The sequence below is a fragment of the Pan troglodytes genome, chromosome 13, assembly GCF_028858775.2.
Source record: "Pan troglodytes isolate AG18354 chromosome 13, NHGRI_mPanTro3-v2.0_pri, whole genome shotgun sequence".
In the NCBI taxonomy this organism is placed as follows: Eukaryota; Metazoa; Chordata; class Mammalia; order Primates; family Hominidae; genus Pan; species Pan troglodytes.
In genome coordinates this window covers 134,544,554-134,562,867 of record NC_072411.2, presented here as the reverse complement: position 1 = coordinate 134,562,867, position 18,314 = coordinate 134,544,554, and the positions used below count along the sequence as shown (strand labels likewise).

At 55.5% G+C, this 18,314-nt stretch overlaps 1 protein-coding gene and 1 pseudogene across 6 annotated transcripts in view; both read right to left on the bottom strand.

The window, feature by feature from the left end:
• Positions 1 to 447: 447 nt before the first annotated feature.
• The window catches only part of DIS3L2 (DIS3 like 3'-5' exoribonuclease 2), a 378,450-nt gene continuing 360,583 nt past the window's right edge, over positions 448 to 18,314 (bottom strand). For 2 of the 6 annotated variants that reach the window (XM_016950702.4, XM_016950703.3), the window contains 5 exons: positions 14,993 to 15,140; positions 14,481 to 14,611; positions 14,245 to 14,349; positions 13,100 to 13,201; positions 12,002 to 12,506 (listed from right to left, as the gene is read on the bottom strand). In XM_016950702.4, coding sequence (XP_016806191.1) covers positions 12,339 to 12,506; positions 13,100 to 13,201; positions 14,245 to 14,349; positions 14,481 to 14,611; positions 14,993 to 15,140 — 654 coding nt within the window. In that variant the 3' untranslated portion in view covers positions 12,002 to 12,338. Of the gene's footprint in view, positions 1,314 to 2,188; positions 2,273 to 12,001; positions 12,507 to 12,720; positions 13,202 to 14,244; positions 14,350 to 14,480; positions 14,612 to 14,992; positions 15,141 to 18,314 lie in introns of those variants that run through there. The other 4 variants (XM_054679520.2, XM_063790858.1, XM_063790857.1 and 1 more) reach the window with 3 other exon arrangements.
• On the bottom strand, positions 4,969 to 5,953 carry LOC104005416 (nuclear receptor-binding factor 2-like; annotated as a pseudogene).

Genomic DNA, 18,314 nt, shown 5'->3' with positions numbered 1-18,314 from the left:
TGACCCCTGTTTCCTTGCACAGGTAGATGAAGCTCCAGGGAGAGTCTATTCTCCAGCAGCCCTGGGCACACCCAGAGGTGTAGCCTCAACCAGAGGGTTTGGTAACCTCAGGCTGAGTTCAAAAGTAAATGTGTGAAAAGGCGTCCAATCAATGTGGGATAAAGCACATTGGGGTGGGGTGGGGAAGGTATCACAGACTCCAGGTTGGCAAAGACCTAAAAATCCACCCATAGTAGGGTGGAGGGAGGTGGAGGAATAGGCGTCACACACACCAGACTCAAGAGCATCATTCAGGACGTCAAGTTGTGCACATCCCAGGATACAGCAATTCCATCCCGGGAAAGTGTCCTGCAGAAACTTGGCACACGTGTCCCAGGATGTAAGCACCAACGTGTGCAAAGTGGCATTGTTTAAATAGCCAGACACTGAAAAACCCAAATGCTCATCAACAGCAGAAAAAGTGTCAGGAGTTTCATAACTGGAATATTATACAGCAGTGGAAATGACCAGGCTTTTCTAACATACAACAGATTAAATCTCACAAACATAAAGTTGAATAAAATATACAAATCACAAAGGAACACATAGGATAGAACATATCTTACACATACATGAAGTTCAAATGGGGCAAACTTAAACTATACGGGGGATAAAACGATGGAAAGAGGCTGGGTGCAGTAGCTCACACCTGTAATCCCAGTAACTAGGCTGAGGTGGGCAGATCACCTGAGGTCAGGAGTTCAAGACCAGCCTGGCCAACATGGTGAAACCCCCGTCTCTACTAAAAATACAAAAATTAGCTGGGTGCGATGGCATGTGCCCGTAATCCTAGCTATTCTGGAGGCTGAGGCAGGATAATCACTTGAACCCGGGAGGTGGAGGCTGCAGTAAGCTGAGATCATGCCACTGCACTCCAGTCTGGGTGACAGAGCAAGACTCTGTCTCAAAAACAAAACAAAAAAACTATGAAAATAAAATGAGTATCCAAATATTCAGTGGTGGTCGGGTGTGGTGGCTCACACCTGTAATCCCAGCCCTTTAAGAGGCCAAGGCAGGAGGACTGCTTGAGCCCAGGAGTTTTAAGACCAGCCTGGGCAACATAGTGAGACCCCATCTTTAAAAAGAAAAAGAAAAAAAATTCAGTGGTAAGAAAGAATAGTGTTTTCGATGGGAAAGGTATGGGGTGGTGTGGGGGAACCCTGGCCACAATCAATTTCTTGATCTGGGTGGCGGTTACTTTGGTGTTCAATTCTGTAATTCTTCTTTAGGCCATACCTTTCTGTTTTCTGCACTCTTCATCGTGTGTGACATATCTTAAAAACAAAGACAGAAAAAGGAGTGAACACTATGCAGTGATGCAGTGTGATCCGGATTAGATGATGGGTTCCAGCCATGTTTCCCATTTTCATCGCAATCAGCATTTTCCAAAATGTGACACACACTTATTTCCAAAGTGTGGTACTCCAGATTAGGTGGTATGGGGCATGTTTTAGCTGCCATCAGACAAGACATTAAATAGTATTAAACTTCACGATGAGAAAGTTATTTTTTAGACAGGATCTAGCTTTGTCATCCAGACTGGACTGCAATGGTGTGATCTCAATTCACTGCAACCTTGGCCTCCCGGGTTTAAGCCATCCTCCTGCCTCAGCCTCCTGTGGAGCCAGTATTTTTTGTAGAGACGAGGTCTTGCTGTGTTGCTTAGGCTGGTCTCAAACTTCTGGGCTCAAGCGATCTGGCCACCTTGGCTTCCCAAACTGCTGGGATTACAGGCATGAGCCACCGCGCCCAGCCGGTTATTTTTTGATTCTCTTCCAACCCTTCTGATAATGTCAAGGAGAGAATCTCAGTTGGTTCTATGTCTTCACTATCACCCTAACTTTGCCATCCCCCCTTTAACAAGATAAAGCATGCTTTAGACTCAAAACATCTAAGGAGGCTGTAAGAACATTGCTTTTGGTGTGTGTGGAATACACAGTTGCTTCTGTTTATGGCAAGAGATGGTGGTCTTCCATTTTTCAGTTATAAGTTTCCTAACAGATTTAAGGAAAATCTGAGCTTATGTAGAGAAAAATATTCAGCAAATCATACCACAGGCAGTAATGTGGCTACGGCAAAAAGTTGTCAAGGTGATACGTTACTAGCTGAGTGCTAAGAAGCATGGATTTAAAAGAAGTAAATTAAATACCTTTGAGTCTGAGCTGAAATTCTCTGTCCACCACTTACTGAGTGTCCTTCAGAACGGAACCTCTCCAAGCCTTAATTCCCTCATCTATGAACGAAAAGAATGATAGTCCTGTCAACCTCAAGAAACAGAGGGAGGCTCTCCAAAACTATGGAGTTTAACTGGGAATAAGCAGCAGCACTGCATGCAGAGCCCCGGCCTTAGTAAACTAGGGGCGCATCGGAGGAGGGGAGGCAAGGGGGGCTTTGAAAGGTGAAAGGAGCAGTGCATGGTTGGTTTTTTGTTGTTGGTGGTGGTGGTGGTGTTTTTCTTGAGTTGCTCTGTTGCCCAGGCTGGAGTGCAGTGGCGTGATCTTGGCTTACTGCAACCTCCATGTCCTGGGTTCAAGTGATTCTCCTGCCTCAGCCTCCTAAGTAGCTGGGATTACAGGCACCCACCACCAAGTCTGGCTACGTGGTTATTTTGAAAGGAAGAGAACACTGGTTCCAGGGGCTTATCCCAGGAGTGGACGTCAATTTACGAGTGGACACAGCGTATCAGGCAAGTGTTCTTGTGCATCTGGCTAGCCGTCCTTGTGACTCACATAGTGAGCTGCAAAGTCCTGTAAAGTCCTGGCAAAAGGTCTTCTGGCAGGCATCTGTGCCCTTCCCAGAGGCTTCGGAAGGGCTCTGATCATAGGCAGGTGTGCGGGAGGGCCCTCCTTCAGAACCTCCCGGCCGCATTATTTTGTTGTTGCTCTTAGGGTTGGACAAAAGTGGCTCCATTTTGATTCTGACAACTTTCACAGAGCCTGGGTCTCGGGGCTGTTGTGGGGACTTAATTAGTCCAGGGCCTGCTGCAGAGTTAGCAGGGGAGCAGGGGGCAAGAGGCGACCCCTGACCTTTATGAACACGAGGCAAGTCCTGAACATCCTTGAAACCTGTTTCCAAGCTGAGGGTCTGCACAGCACACAGTTGGCCAAATGGTAGCGGAAGCAGCTCCTTCCTAGCGCACAAATCTCTAAATTCCTAATTAAGGGCTGTGTAGGCAGGACCTCCCTCTGGCCCATCCCACCTACCAAGGAGGGACATCCAGGCATTCCTCATGCACAGGAGAACTTGGGTCAGGTACCTGGGTTGGGAACAAGAAGGGACTGTCCCACCCCCAAGGCAGGAGACACCCCAACCTCCTCCCCATGGGCTTCCTGGGGAGGCCTCTCAACAGGCCATTCAGCCCCCTCAGCAGCACGAGCAGGGCACTGGGGCCTCAGCCTGCGGGAAGTTGGGGGCACAGGAACGGGCTCAGTGGAGGGGGCGCTCAGCCAGGCGCCCCGAGCCCCAAGTGGGCTGATCCTTCACCATCGCTAAAGTGGCAGGGGCCAGGCCTCCCCTTGGCCCAAGGATGGTGGCACAGGCAGGGGCACCTGGTAGGTGGGTGGTTCAACCAAGTCCTAGCTCCTGGTTGTCCTTTGAGAGTGCGGGACGAAAGACTAAATTCTGCCCTGAATGGTGCTTTGGGCATCTATATGGATGCGTGGAAAGGAAAGCTTATGAAGTCAAGGATGCTGTAACTGTATTCAGTGGTTTAACCTTGATCTTGTAGCATAAGAACCAGGAGAACAATTGTATTCCAACAGCACCCTGGTGGGTTGAAAACCTGTTAAGCTGAATACACTAATGGAGAGTTTCTCTTTCCTGTTCTATTTTGCACTTCAATTTCTGGTGCTTTTTAAATTATTTGGCTAACTAGTTTCCAAAACCAAGCAATACACAATTTGTGAATGTTAAAGAACACAACTCAGTTCATGAGCCTGGTTGAGTAAAACAACTTTCTGAAGTAAAATAAATTATTTAAATGGATGTTTCTCCTAAAATGACTTTTTAAATATTAAAAAAAAAATGCCACTGAACTGTAAAAACCCTTAAAAAGAGAGAAGGTTCAAAGAGATGATCTTACAATAAGGGTTTAAATTCAGAACCTAAACTCAGGCATGTGCAAATTGAAGCTCATCATTCCAAGAATCATCTCTCTTCTCCAGAACCTTCTTGAATGTGAAAACCATCACGTCCTGTTACCTCCACCAGGGCTCAGATCTTTTTTTTTTTTTCTTTTAAACACAATTACTTTATTGATTTCTTACAATCAAATACTGCCAACTAGAATTCCTTCCACTCACGGATCACTAAAAACAAAGAAGACTTCCTTGGTACTTTCAAATGATGCCTTATACAATAAAGTTAGAACTTAAAATGCACCCTCATTAATTATGTAAACTGGTAATTTGTGTTAAAAAGCATAACTAATAATTTGGTTTCTTTCTTCATAACACGGAAATTTAAATATTTCTCCTGATGGTCTTGAGGTTATCACCGTTATGAGTAGTGCACAGTGCGGCACATATGGTTTCATCTGGAAAGGTGTGTCTCACACCTTAAACAAAACGCCAGTAACAAAATGCATACATATATCAACGCCTGAGACAAAGCATGTTTCAAATACGAAGCAGCCCCTCAGGCTGCCATAATATTTAGGTTTTGCATGATCATTTATGACATAACAGATTAATTATACATAACATACTTTTATACATTTTAACCCTGAAGATAAGAAAAATAATTGTTGCTTGAAAAAATTCTTTCAGGTAGCCATTTGGTTGGTATCAAGAGAAACTGACACTCCACGAGTTTAGTGTCTGCCAGGTCGGCATCATCAGCTCAAGTCAGTGAATCAGGTATGTGACACGCTTCACAGCGACTGTTCCCCACATCCTGGCCATGCGTCTTCTCCTACAGTACACCAGATGACGAGGCATTTCCAGGATTACCCTTGCCTGTGGCTTTCCCTTTTCATTTTTTGTTGCTGGATTAACTGTATTACTTAGTATTATTTCCTCTTCTCCCTTCTTCTATGGCCTTCCATTTTAGTCACTCATAAATCCTTTCAGAATATCCTCAGAGAGCTCCATAAAGGGAAGCTCTGGAGATGGAAAATCTGAGGGAGAAGATTGGGTATTGGAATGTACTTGGCTTTCCTGGCATCTGCTGCAAACCTCTGCAAGGCTGAAGAGGGTACAGCAGTTTCTGAATGCAGAGGCGAGCTCTGTAACTCTGACTTTTCCACAAAATCAGCACCCACATCCAGCTCCTTTTCTACTGGACCTTTTAGAAGTCTGGCCTTTTCAGCCTTTACCTGTTTACTTTCTTTCCATAATCTTTCCTTCTCCGCCACAAGGAATTCCACATGCCTCTTCAAATCTGCAACTGGGTTGCCTGCTCCTCTACTCTTGTTTATCGTGTTTTGGGGCTTTGCTTCCAATACACGGCTCTGTTGCTGAAGGAAAAACAGTCGTGTGTCTGGATCCCTGTCACATATGCCCCGAGTCTCGGGCAGGCGTTCCTCTGTGGAGGGCTGTGCTTCTCCATCTTCAGCAGAGGGGCTGTGAGAGGCCTGAAGATGGGCAGCCCCATCCTTGTCTGTGTTCTGCTGGGCCCTTTTCCGTGTCTCCTGGATGAGGAGGCGCGGTTTCATGTGGCTAGGCCTTTGCAATTCCAGTGAAAGGTGAGCCTACTCAGCCTGCGTCAGCTCCATAGCATGGCCTTTTTGTGACAGGAAATAGCCTCTTCATATTTGCCTGCAGCTAGTCAACAGTCTGCTTTGATGATGAGCCAGGTTGAGGGGGCCTTCAGTTACTTCCAGAAGACCCCAGGGTAGGCGGCAGTGCCGGGGAACATGGAGGGGACAGCAGAGCAGTGTGATGCAGCTGCGGACACAGCAGCCCCTCTCAAATCTTTAACCTGCCTCAGCCCTCCCAGCCCCCACTCTGACTCCTATCAGCCCTTGAAATCTGTGATTTCGACCCATGAACACCTCTTTGATCTGTGCCCAGCAAGGACTGGGGCACACTCTTCTGCAGAAAAGACCCATCCACCGTGCAGCCCTTCCCCAGGTGGCACAGCTGCTCCTGGCTCACGGAGCTGCCCAGGGACTGGCCCCTCACCCTGGGCTCCCAGGGGCCCCAGCCCAGCCTGGACTCACACATGAGCCTAGAGGTTCTATGGAGGCAATGAGGATTTGTCACTGCCATGACTGCTACTTGAGGCTTTAAGTAGAAGACCATACGCAGCCTTCTAAACGAGTGGGAACCTGAGGTTGCGTGTCAGTAGGAATTTTATCTGTTGCTAGAATAGTGGACTCTTTCATACACCCTATGCTGAATGTACAAGAAGCCTTGGAATCCAATTGTGGGTCATTCCTGTGCTATTAGCATGAATACATTTTTTTCAACTTCAGTTTTTACTTTTGTCCAAGTTATATGTGAATGTAGTTTAAAGTATCAAACAGATCTACAAGGTTTGTTAAAACAAACAGCAGTTCCGTCTCCCTCCTTGCATTTTCCCATCTCTGAGGCAACCACTTTCCTCTCTCTCGGTGTTTTACTATTTACCACTGTTGCTAAAGAAGATACTTCTTCATGTCTGAATTTGAAGCTATATATATATATATATATATATATATGTGTGTGTATATATATGTATATATGTATATATGTGTACATGTGTATATATGTATATGTGTATGTATATATGTGTGTGTATATATGTATATGTGTATGAGTATATATGTATATATGTGTATATATGTATATATGTGTATATATGTATACATGTGTATATATGTGTGTATATGTGTATATATGTATGTGTGTATATATGTGTATATGTGTATATATATATGCTACACACACACACACAGTCTACTGATGTTCTATTATCTATCGTTGTGTGACAAACTACCCCCAACAACCTTAAAAAACAATCATCTATCGTCTATATTTTGATCACAAAACTGCCATCTGGGCAGGGCTGATGGGACTGCCTGTGTGTACTGAGGCCTCAGCGGGCCTGGCTTGCAGGTTGGGGGTCTGCGTGGCTGCCCAACTGGTGCTGGCTGTGGGCTGAGAGTGGGCCCCTCCATAAGGGCTTCTCCAGAGCTGCTTGGGCTTCCTCACACAAGGGCAGGTACGTTTCCAGAGACAGAGAGGGGAAGCTGCCAGTCTCTTAAGGCCTGGGCCTGCAACTGGCACAGTGTCCCTTCTGCCATATTAGCTTAGCAGCCCTGGGGCCTGTCAAGATTGAAGAGGCGGAAAGAGAGTTTACAGTCATCTTCAAGCCACAGCTTCCCACTGAGGAAAATGAGCATTTAGCTTCCATTTCACCAACTGCATTCCCTGCATGTGGACAGCGTCCCCATCTTCCAGTCCTCCTGATAGAGTTCTGCAGTAAACTAGATCCTGACTCGGCATTTCTATGGTGATGACTGTGTAAACGCTATTGCCAGATCGTAAACTGTGACTAGCTACCTTTTCTTGCTTGCACTGCTGTTTTCTCTGGAGCCAATCATGGTCTTATCTTCACATGTGGATCATTCTGTATGTACTACTAATCCAACCCGAGGCTCTATGCGAAGTACTTCAATGTCCTCCAGGCTCTTCTGGGGAGTTCAGCTTTCTATCCATGTCATTCTACTGCTGCCCTGGGTGGGACGTCCCGGGGTGGGTTGCCAGGCACCACCTGGGGCTGAGCTGCTCCCTCACCACTGTCCCGAGCGCTTGCCCCACCGCAGCTTGAAGGACCCTGGGTCCTGTCACTACGGTTTCCTCTTTGTAGCTTCTGCCCTCATTACTGCCCATCTTTCCTGAGAAGGTGAGGGACATGTATCTGTTGAGAGCTCACCTGTCTGCAGTGTTTTTACTCTAGTGGCACTGAAATGTGTCTCCACGGTGGCAATCATTGTGCCTCCAAGGGCCCTTGTTTTGCTCTCTAGGAACTTTTTGGAGCAACCTCCTCTCGTTTCACGATGGCTTTCTCACCTCCAGGAAGGCATTCGTCATTTCTTTTTCTACAGCTTTCTTTTTCCTCTATGGTCTGTGTTCCCCACGGAGCTTGTTTTTTGTTTCACGAAGTTTTCCTCCACGAAGGGCAATCCTTGGCTGTGCACGGATAGGCATGAGCAGCGTGACTGGAAGCTCTGAGCACACCAAGGGGCTTGCAGACTGAGATGCTCTGGAGGGTGGCCTGGCTGGGTCTCCGAGTTGAGGAATCTCTGAGGTTGGGTTCTTTGTCTCCTGCTGGGATGGAGAGAGAACTGAGAGCTTTGCCAGTCCCTGGTCATGGAATGAGATTGGATGGAGTCTTCCCATCTCTGGCCTGGATGGGGAGGGCCTGGCTATCCATGCCCTGAGGGCTGCCTGGGCACGAGGGCTGTAGTCTCAGCATCCCTTATGCACTTAGCCACACATCCCCCTGAACAGGCCTGGTCCTGGCCCAGAGACCGTTCATTTTGCCTCTGTAGGAGATGGCTCTCCAGGGCCGACCAGTAAGAGGTCGGGACAGGTGCTGGCCGCGGCAGACCACAGTGGGATCTAGGGAGCTGCCTGCCTACTGAATTGTTTCCAACAATGATTCCAGCCATCCCTCTTCACCCCAGCCCAGAGGTCCCCAGAGCTGCTCTCAGTCCCAGAGCTGGGGGTCCCGTGGTGCAGGCTGGGGCAGTTCCAGCTGTTGCTGCTGCTGGCTTTGGAGTCGCCTTTCTCAGGTCAGCTATGCCTGGGACACTCACCCTCTGCTTTCCAGGATCCAAAAGTGCTGTTTGCTCCTCTGCTCTCACCCGCCATGCGGTATGGATAGGCCTTAAAATCCTCCCTTTCTTGCCTCTTTGTGGACTTGGAGGAGGGAGTGACAGCAGGAGCGCGCTACTCTGCACTCTCCGCCTATAGTAATGACTTGCAGCCAGTCAGGCCTGGCCCCAGGCACAGCTAAACGCGCCCAGGCCACCAGGGCCACCCCTGGCTCTTCTCACAGTTGCAGCAAGTGTACCCTGCTCTCTCCATACCTGGCCAGGCTCCAGCTCCCCTGACCTGGCCTGTTCCTGGCTCTCCTTCTAAGGCCCAACTCAATCCACTTCCTCCCAGGTCCTCCCGGGACCTCCTGGTCCATTCTGGCTAGAAGAGACCTCCTCTCCCCAGCCAGACGGAGTTCTATGCCGGGCAGGTCACAGCTGCACATCCCATCCTGCCTGCGCTCCCAAAAGGCACTGCTGGGCAGGCCCGGCTCTCTCGTCCATGCGGCTTTCCTGCTTCCCACCCCGGCCCTGCACACTCAGTGTTCTACTGCCCAGCTGCAGGCACAGCAGATCCTTGCAGGCCTTGTTCTCTGAACACCCTGCAGTGGCCTGGAGAGGCTCTTGTCCCACAAAGGAGCCCAAGCTGTCACTTTGGCTGCATGTGCTCACCATGGGGCCTCCTTGCTGCACTGTCCTCAGGCCACACTCAACTCTGGCGGAAGCCCATCCCCACCCGTGACTTTCGCAGCCTGTCCCTGTCAGGCCTCTCTGGACATCTGCACTGTCCCCTCTCAGCCCTTCCTCCTGGCACCTGGGCAATCACAGCCCCTCCTGCCTGGCCTCCCACTTCCTGCCTCGTGGCGGTGCTGCTGGGTGGTGGAGCCGCTGCAGTGGCCTCTGGTGCTGCTTCTGCAGAGGCCTCGCCTCCTCTGGCACCCGCTTCCCAAGCTTCATGCCCGTGCCTCCCTTCTGCGGCCTGACATCCTCCTCAGGGGCCAGGAGGCTGCCACCCCAGGCTGTGTGATTCCAGTTCTTTCCCGAGGTCCTTCCTAACAGGAACTGGGGAGGCGTCAGTCTCTCCCCAGGAGGGTGGCTGCAAACTCTGAGAGCTTCAGCTCCTTCCTCAGGCTGGGCCACTGCCTGCGCCATCTTCCCCCTAGGTCCAGGGGGCCGGTACTGACCCTTCAGGGCGGGGACACACTCACTGGCCTCTGAGCATCGCCAGGCCCTGGTCATGGAATGAAGTTGGTGGTGTCTACCTCTCCCTCCCTCCCCCACAGTGTCTCCTTGAGGAAAAGACAGTCTCGCTCTGTGCCTGGGCCCTGGCTGGCAGGTGCTGTGGGACAGCCCAGGGAATGGCCAAGTCCTCCTTTAGATGAGGGTCGGTGTCTGGTCACTCTTTCTGTTGAGTCCTTTTAGCGAGGGGCCACATAAGAGGCTGGGCCCCAGTGGACCCATGGAGAGCCATCCTGTGAATGCGCGGCACCGGATTCAGTCAATCATGTTCCTTAAAGGAGTGAATGCAGACGGGGGGCTCGGTGTGACTGGTGTGGGGAGAAGGCTGGGCTGCCTTTTCTGAGCTCTGGGTAGGGTGTGGCGGCTGCCTGGGCCTGAGCCCAGGTCCTGGCTGGGCACAACCTTGCCAGGTCACTGGAGGCAGAGACCTGACCTGACCCTCGTGGATACGGTTTCCACTTCCCCAGATGGGGTGGGGTGGGCTGGGGCTGCCATGGCCTCCACAGCTCCAGGGACCCGCCATGCTCTGGGGCCAGCACGGAAGGTGAGGCTCTCTGAAGAAACTCTGAGCCCAGCATCTGCTTCCCAAACAAGCCCAGGCAGCAGGAACCCCCTTGTTCACCCCGCTGGCTACTCCTCACTGGGGCCTGGGGGCGCTGGGACATAGGGACAGGTGTCCGTCCGGGTCTGTGCTGCCTGTGAGGGAACAGCTCCCATGCTTCGTGGGAGGCCCTGGGGGACAGGGTCAGCCTGGCCTGAGAAGCCCAGAGAGGAACTTGGCCACTGCTCCTCAGAGGGTGGGCAGCGTGGAGGGGAGGGGAAGGGGCTGGGATGTCTCCTGTTTGGGGCTCTCACAGTCAGGCTGCCTGGGCCGGGGCAGCACCCCACAGCCTTCTCCACCCCAACACCAAACCCCCAGATGCTCGCCTGTCTGTCCCTGCAGATACTTGGCTGCAGGAGAAGGTTCTGGGGACAGGAACAGATGGGGTGACCGTGGCCTCTGGGACATCTCGGGGGTGGCAGGACACACAGACTGAAGGCCGCCTGAGGTGGCTGAGCCCTGGAGGAGGGAAAGGCTCCCAGGGCAGGTGCGGGATGTCTTTGGTCGCCTCCCATAGCCAGCCCCGTCTGACGGTGGCAGAACAAAGGCAGCAGTACCCAGTCACTGTCGCTGCGAGGCACTCTGACAAGGGACCCTATTGAGTGTTTCTTTGAAGAAAATTCACTGTAACCAGATCAAATGAGCTTGTTAATCCGGACACCCCAGGAAATGGTGCAGGGGAACAGAGGCCGTGCTCACCATGGCTTTCATCCTAGTTTCTGGCAGCTCTCGGAGACGCCAAGCCATGGAGCTTCCCCCACGGAGGGGGAAGGAGTACAGGCTGGGGTCAGGCTGGCTGGGGAAGGGACTGCCCAGTGGCCAGCCAGCTCTGCTCGGGACCGAGGCAGGTGGGATCCGTGTCACCAGCAGCCAGTTTCCCCTCCTGGTTTGGAAGGCACTGGAGGGCCCTCCTCCCCTCCCCCAGGCCCAGGCCGGCTCCTCTGTCCAGGCTCCCTTGGTGCTGCCGGGGCACCCACTCACACCAGAGCTGGGCACAGGACCTCACAGAGTGCTGCTTGAGGAACTGAGGGGAGGGGGTATCACAGGACCCATGACTCCCACCAGGCCCTGCGGAGCTGGTGCAGAGAGGAAGTGGGGGCAGGGTTGGACACAGTCACATTCGTCACAGTCACATGCGTCAGGGTGATGGGGGCGCTCTCAGTGCTGCATACTAATTCCATTTTTAATCAGGCAGAATGAGACTCCAGCATCAATCATCTGCCAGGCAGCCAGCTCTGAATCGTGTTGGAACTGACAGGAAAGTTCCAGGTGTTGACATCGGCTCAGCAGCGAGGGGTGAAGCCTGAACTGGGTCCCTTGCCCTGGGTGCAAGGGGCATTCTGCTGCCCAGGCTTCCCAGAGGCACCCTACACACCAGATGGCACTCCACACTTGATTTTATTCTGTGACACTGATTTGCTGAAACCCCCCATTTCCTGGGCAGAGGAGGGCAGTAGGGCCCAGAAAAAAGGGGGGCCAGCCTCCCAGGAGGACTAGGGCCTGCTCTGCTGGGGTCACTGCTGACCAGGCCTCAGCCTTCCTTCCAGCCCCACCCTCTCCCCTGCAGTTTGTTTAAAAGTTGAGCTGCAAAAATTAAATAAAAATAAAAACAAACCCCTGAGTTGTTAAAAACCAAATTAAAAACCCCCCTCCGTGTCAACAGGTCCTAAAGCCAGTGTGGCGGGACAGGCAGGCGGGGCAGGCGGCTGGTGGAGCTCAGCTGGTGCTTGAGTCCTCGGGCTCACCGTCAGACTCCTCCTCCTCCTCCTCCTTCTCAGGGCCCAGGTGGCCCTGGGTGCCTGGCCGCTTCAGGATGGCGCTGTACTTGAGGGCTGTGGACTCTGCCTGCAGGACCACCTCCACCAGGCTGAAGATGGTGATGACCTGTGCAGAGCCCAGCCGTGAGGGGACAAGGATGGCAGGGCCTGATGTCGAGGCGCAGCTCTGCCTCCATCCCTGCAGCAGGACCCCAGGCCCCTCCTTCGGCCTCTGGAAGCCTCTGCTCGCCTGTCTGTAATGGGGGCCCCCTCCAGGAAGAATGCCCTGGGTCAGGGCAGAGTTGGGGAGTCAGATGCATCCTGAGTGCTCCCAAGGCTTATGAAACACAACCTGAGGGCCTGGGTCCGCGTTCAGGGCACATTGTTGGTGAAAACGGTTCCAGACAATTTCTTGGGTGTAAACTCATAGCTTTCATCAGGTTCTCTAAAGGACCCCAGAAGGCCAGCACCCCTGCATTAGCGGGACAGGCAGAGCCCCTCCTCTCTCCACTGTGGTTGCCCCCAAGGAAGGGAAGGTGGTGCCAGAAAGCAGGACCCACAGGAGGGGGTCTGGGTGAGCTGGGAGGGCCCTGAAACCCCACCGGGAGGCTGCAGTGCTGGGGGAGCCCAGGGGACACAGATGAAGGAATGAGGGGCACCGCAGGAGGCAGGAGAGGGGTCATCAGGACTTGGGGGGCTGGGACACAGAGGGGTTCTGACCTGCTGTGCTGGCTCCTGCTCCATGTCCTCAGGCTCCCAGACCAGCGTGAGTTCCGGCTTCTTGCCCACCTTCTGGAAGTGGTGGGACCGCAGGGCCAGTGCCTGGAGTGCAAACACCAAGCCTCAGGCCTCAGCTCTGGATGCTGTTGCCTGCCCTTCCACCCTGGCGGGCTTCAATGCTTGGAGGCGGCCCTCCGCCCTCGGCCCTGGCCCACCCTTGCCTGGCTGGAGGGAGATTCAGGGAGGCCCTGCCAGGCCACCTTCAGCTGAGGCAGCAGGTGAGAGTGACCAAGGGCCAGGGGTGGGGGCTGGGAAGGCCCGTGGCTCTGTGTGCTACTGGGGGCAAGTGGTGGAGGCGTCCAGGGCTGACTGCACTGAGGTGGGGACAGAGAACTGTGGCGGCGGAGCGCTGCGCCCCCTGCTGGTGCCATCTGTCAGTGCAGGCAGGGCTGGGCCCACGGCAGGGTGAGCTAGGCTTGAACTTCAGGATACAGAGCCCCCAGGGTCTGCAGGGGGACTCTGTCGTTCCTCTTCTGCCCAGCTCCAGGTTATGAACACCACGTTTACTGCACACAACAGGCTGGACACTGCACTCCCAGGGCACTCTGGATGTTAGGAAATTCAAAGCCAGGCACAGGGGCAGGTGGTGACCTGCAGACCCCAGGGCCAGCTGGAGCCAAGCCCCTAAGGCAGCATTAGGACAGGCCCATGTCCCCTTGGAGAGAGAACTGTGAGTCAACAGTCACTCAGGGCAGGAGCCGAGCCAGGGACAGCTCTCTTCCTTGTCTTCAGGGGACACAGTTTCCAGAGCGGCCACGGACCATTTGCTGGCCTTTCATTCCTTCACGTTCCTATAAACACAGTCCCCAAAGCCTGCACACCCTGCCGAGCTGTACTGGCCATGGAGGGGCCTGCTCTCTGGTTCCTGGGTCCTTGGGGAAGGGGGCCAGGCCTGACCCTGGGCCTGGAGCCACCATCCCAGGTGGGAGAGCTGGGCGTCTCAGCAAGGCCCATCAGGTGGGCTTTGTGCTAGGGCTGGGGGAGCGAGGGGTGGAGTGTGACCCATCACAGCCTGTGCCCCTCCAGTGCGGGATGGCTTGGGCTGCCCCCACCACCCCCACCCCGGGCTCTCCCAGGGCACTCACGTTGCAGTAGATGCGCTTCTGCACGCCGTAGCGCAGCACCAGCACATCGAAGGCTTGCTTCAGGACGCCCATCACCATGGCTTCTGACTCCAGGGGGCCACTCTCCTGCAGGGACAGTGCTGCAGCCATGGCACCTCCTGGCACTGCCCTGGGCTCCTCGAGGCCTCCTGGTGAGCAGGTGCCCAGGAGGGTCAGGAGCCAGAGGGAGGTGAGGGGCACCAGGCTGGAGGGCTCACCTTGACCAGAACAGCAAAGAAGAGACTGGTACTGAGCTCCTGCACGCGCTTGGACGCCATGCGGCGGTCGTTACAGTGGTCCGCCTGTTTCTGCAGGGTATCGGGCGCCATGTCTAGTCGCTCCCTATAGCCTGGGAAGAGGGGGTGAGGCATGAGAGTGGGAGCCTGGGGGGCTGGGAAGAGCTATGGCTGGGGGATGGGCTGCATGGCGCTGCACCCCCGCCGACAGATTAGGACCCCAAGCACCCAGCTCCCAGGGCAGCAGAAAGCGGCCCTTCGAGGTCAGCGCCCTCCTCCCGGCTGTGTCCAGGGCTGGCTGTGGGCTCCATGCAGCTTCTGCAGCACGGGCCCGTAGGGAGAGTTTCCAGGCCAGGCTCCCCTGCACTTGGGTCGCCCGACCCTTGGACCTCCGCGGTCACGGCAGAATGGTCTTGGGCCACTGAGCACCCACTGTGGGGGTGGGCAGCCCTGAGCTGGCCCAGGTCTGCCCTGACCCCGACTGCACCCCTCACCTAGCGCGGCAGCCAGGAGGCGGTGCACCAGGACGTCGGCAAAGCGGCGGATGGGCGAGGTGAAGTGTGTGTACAGGGGCACATTGAGCGCGTAGTGCCGGAACTGCGCTGGGTCCTGCAGCAGCCCCGAGCAGAAGTACAGTGCCATCTGCGGGACGGGATGGGTCAGAGCCTGACAAGCCCAGAGCTGCCCAGCCAGGCCTGGAAGGCTGGCGCCACCCACAGCCTCACCGTCGGCAGCGATGTGTGGACAGACCTAATGGGCTGCTGGTTGCTGAGTGAAGCCAGGGAGGACTGGGGCCAGGGCCCTTGCTGCACAAGGGGCCCCAGGGGGAGGCCAGGAGGCTGGGCAGAGCCCAGGGGTACCCATGTCCTTTCCAGGAGACAAATCTGGCCTGCCTGGGCCTCCCGGATGCCCTCAAGGTGGCAGCACTGAGAATGGCCTGGACAAGCCCACCCTGCTGAGGACCAGGGAGCCAGGAACCCCCAGGATGCTGTCAGGGTAAGGGGGCACGAGCTGAGCCTCCGAAGTCCAGTCCCTGCTGAGTCACTGCTGAGCACCACCAGGAGGGAAGAGTCTCTGGCCTACCCTTCCCCAGCATGGGGCCAGGGCTGCTACTCTCGCCCAGGAAGAAGGAAGAAGAAGAAAGAAAGGTAGCGGCGGGGGGTGGGGGAGGAGGAGGAGGAGGCGACAGTGGAAGAGGAGAAGGAGGAGGTGGCGATGGCAGAGGTGGAGGCAGAGGAGGAGGAGGTGGTGGGCAGAGGAGGAGGAGGAGGAGGAGGAGGCGACAGCGGAGGAGGAGAAGGAGGAGGAGAAGGAGGAGGAGAAGGAGGAGGAGAAGGAGGAGGAGGAGGAGGAGGAGGAGGAGGAGGAGGAGGAGGAGGAGGAGGAGGAGGGGGAGGGGGAGATGGGGGAGGGGGAGGGGGAGATGGGGGAGGGGGAGGTGGTGGTGGTGGTGGTGGTGGTGGTGGTGGTGGTGGTGGTGGTGGAGGACAATGAGGAGGAGGAAGAGGAGGAGGCCGCCTGCGGTTGTGTTGGACCGGGGGCTGCAGACGCTGTCTGCTGGAGACACAAGCAGAAGCCAAGGAGCCTGTGGGTCTTTGTTCAAGGAGGCAACGTCCATCCTCCCATCTGGCCAGAGTGGGAGGAGGGAGAGAAAGCCCAGGATGCGATCCCCTGCCTTGTGCAATACGGGCCTCAGGCTCTTGGAGCTTCCTCTCCAGCCTAGGCCCACCTTTGGTCGGGGCCGTCCTCATCCCCTCTGGCACTGATTCCGCCCAGCTGAAGCCACGCTTCACCCGGGCACCTCTGTGCTCGCCAATACTCCACCCCACAGCAGTCAAGGGAGGCAGTTTCCGGCCTGCCAGCCTCGGCGCTTCTCGTCTCTGACCACCTGACCCTCCCAGGGGCTGAGACACAGAGGGCTGAGTTCCAAAGGCCCTTGTGCTGGGCAGGAGGCAGGACTGGGGCAGGGGGAGATACCGAGAGTCTCTAGGGACCAGCGCATAGCCTGTCCCAGCTGGGGCCACAGCCCCTGAAGCTGTTTGTCCTGCAGTCCCCGAGCTTTCAGGTCTAGGTGTCAAGGCCAGTGCTACTGCCTGGGAGTGAGTGAACGGGTTCCTCGCAGAGGTCCAAGGTCACTCCTGTGTGTCTCTCTGGCTCCCTTGCTCCCTGGCTGCTGTACACACTCACCCTCCTGTGCCCTTGGCCAGACAGACAGCCAGCTCCCGTTACTCTGTGCACACGGGCCCTGGAATCCAGGGCGCAGCTGATGGTGACCTGCTCCGCTCCCTAACTCCACTTCCCTTCCAGCCCCTGCTGGGCCCTGGGTTAAGTCGGGGGCAAGTCTCTGGGGGAGGTGGGCACAGCCTCCACTCCCAGACATGTCTGGGCTTTGTTCTCAGTGGTGGCCCAGTTCCCCAGATGACCTGGGTGAGGTTGATGAAGGGCCCTGGCCCCTCTTGGCTGGTGGAGGTGGCTCAGGGTCGGGTGGGATGGGTGGGGACCATGGCTTTCCCACAGGCCCAGCCATCCCTGGGACAGCCCTGGTGTCCTGATGCAGATGCTCACTGGGGACTGCGTGCCCCCTCACACCTTTCTGTGCTCTCTGCTGCTGCCCTGCCCTGTCCCCACCCCAGTTCCCAGTTCCCGGGCTGAGGAACAGGAGCACCACAGACCTGGTAACTCTCTGCCATCGGATTCCCGGGCAAGGGCACCTCTGAGCTCCCTGGGAGGCGAGCCAGGAGAATGCAGCCTTTTCGGGCTCTGGCTAACTCAGGAGCGGCTCCGATCTCTGGAGCTCCAGCTTGGCTTGTACCTCCTTGGAGGTGATGGCGTCAGAGGCAGGGACATGGGAGGGGCCCCAGCAGGGCAGAGCCAGAGGCAGTTCTGGGACTCAGGGGCTGCTGTGCCTTCTCTGCCAGGCCTAGAGCCGCTGCAGTGTAGAACAGAGAGAGCCCAGTGGGCACGGCCCAGCCCCTCTCTGCTGTGGGTGCCACAGGTGCTTGGCTGGGCAGACACTTGTGACTGGGGGCAGGTCACGGTGACCAGGCCCAAGCAGGCCCTGATGGCTTCAAACCCAGCCATCATTTCTGACATTGAAGTGTCAGAAAATAAATCCACTGAGGTCAGCTGAAGCCATTCAGTTCTTGTGAACAGATTGAATCTGCCGAGTGACCGAGCCCCTAAAATACAGCCTGTCCCTGCCCCTGGGCCGGGGTGGGACCCAGAGCCGACCCATCAGCATCCACTGCTCCCGCTGACCCGAGGGTCCTCTGGGGTCCTGGTCCCAGGATGCTCGGGCCCTGCACGGGGGAAGCTCAGCCTGGGGGGCTGTGACAGGCATCCCAGAGCAAGCCCAGCTGTCCACCCCACAGGCTGCCACCTCCCTGCGGGCCCAGGCCTAGGCCCCCAGCCAAGTCCACTTCTTTCCCACACTGGCCAGAGGCTGACAGCTGGTTCTGGACTCCACATGTGGGGGTGGAGCTGCAGAGTGTCCCGTGGGACAGGAAGCCACATGGGACCCTGTCTCTCCTCTAGGACCCCAGCCTGACGGAGGTCTCAGTAGCCCCTCAGCTCCAGGGCACACTGTCCTTGAGCGAGTGTGAGCAGGAGACAGCGGCTCAAACTCAAGAGGCTCAGGGTGCCCCCTCCTAGGTGCTGCCTGGGGTCGGCCTCCTCTCCCACCCTCTGGCAGAGGAGGAGCAGCCCCCGTCCACCCAGCCATGTCCAGAGCAGGCAGGAACGGTGGGGGCCTGTGCTTGCACGTGGAGGTCACAGGTCTGGGGCTAGTGTGCTCCCGGGAGCGGGGGAGGCCGGGGC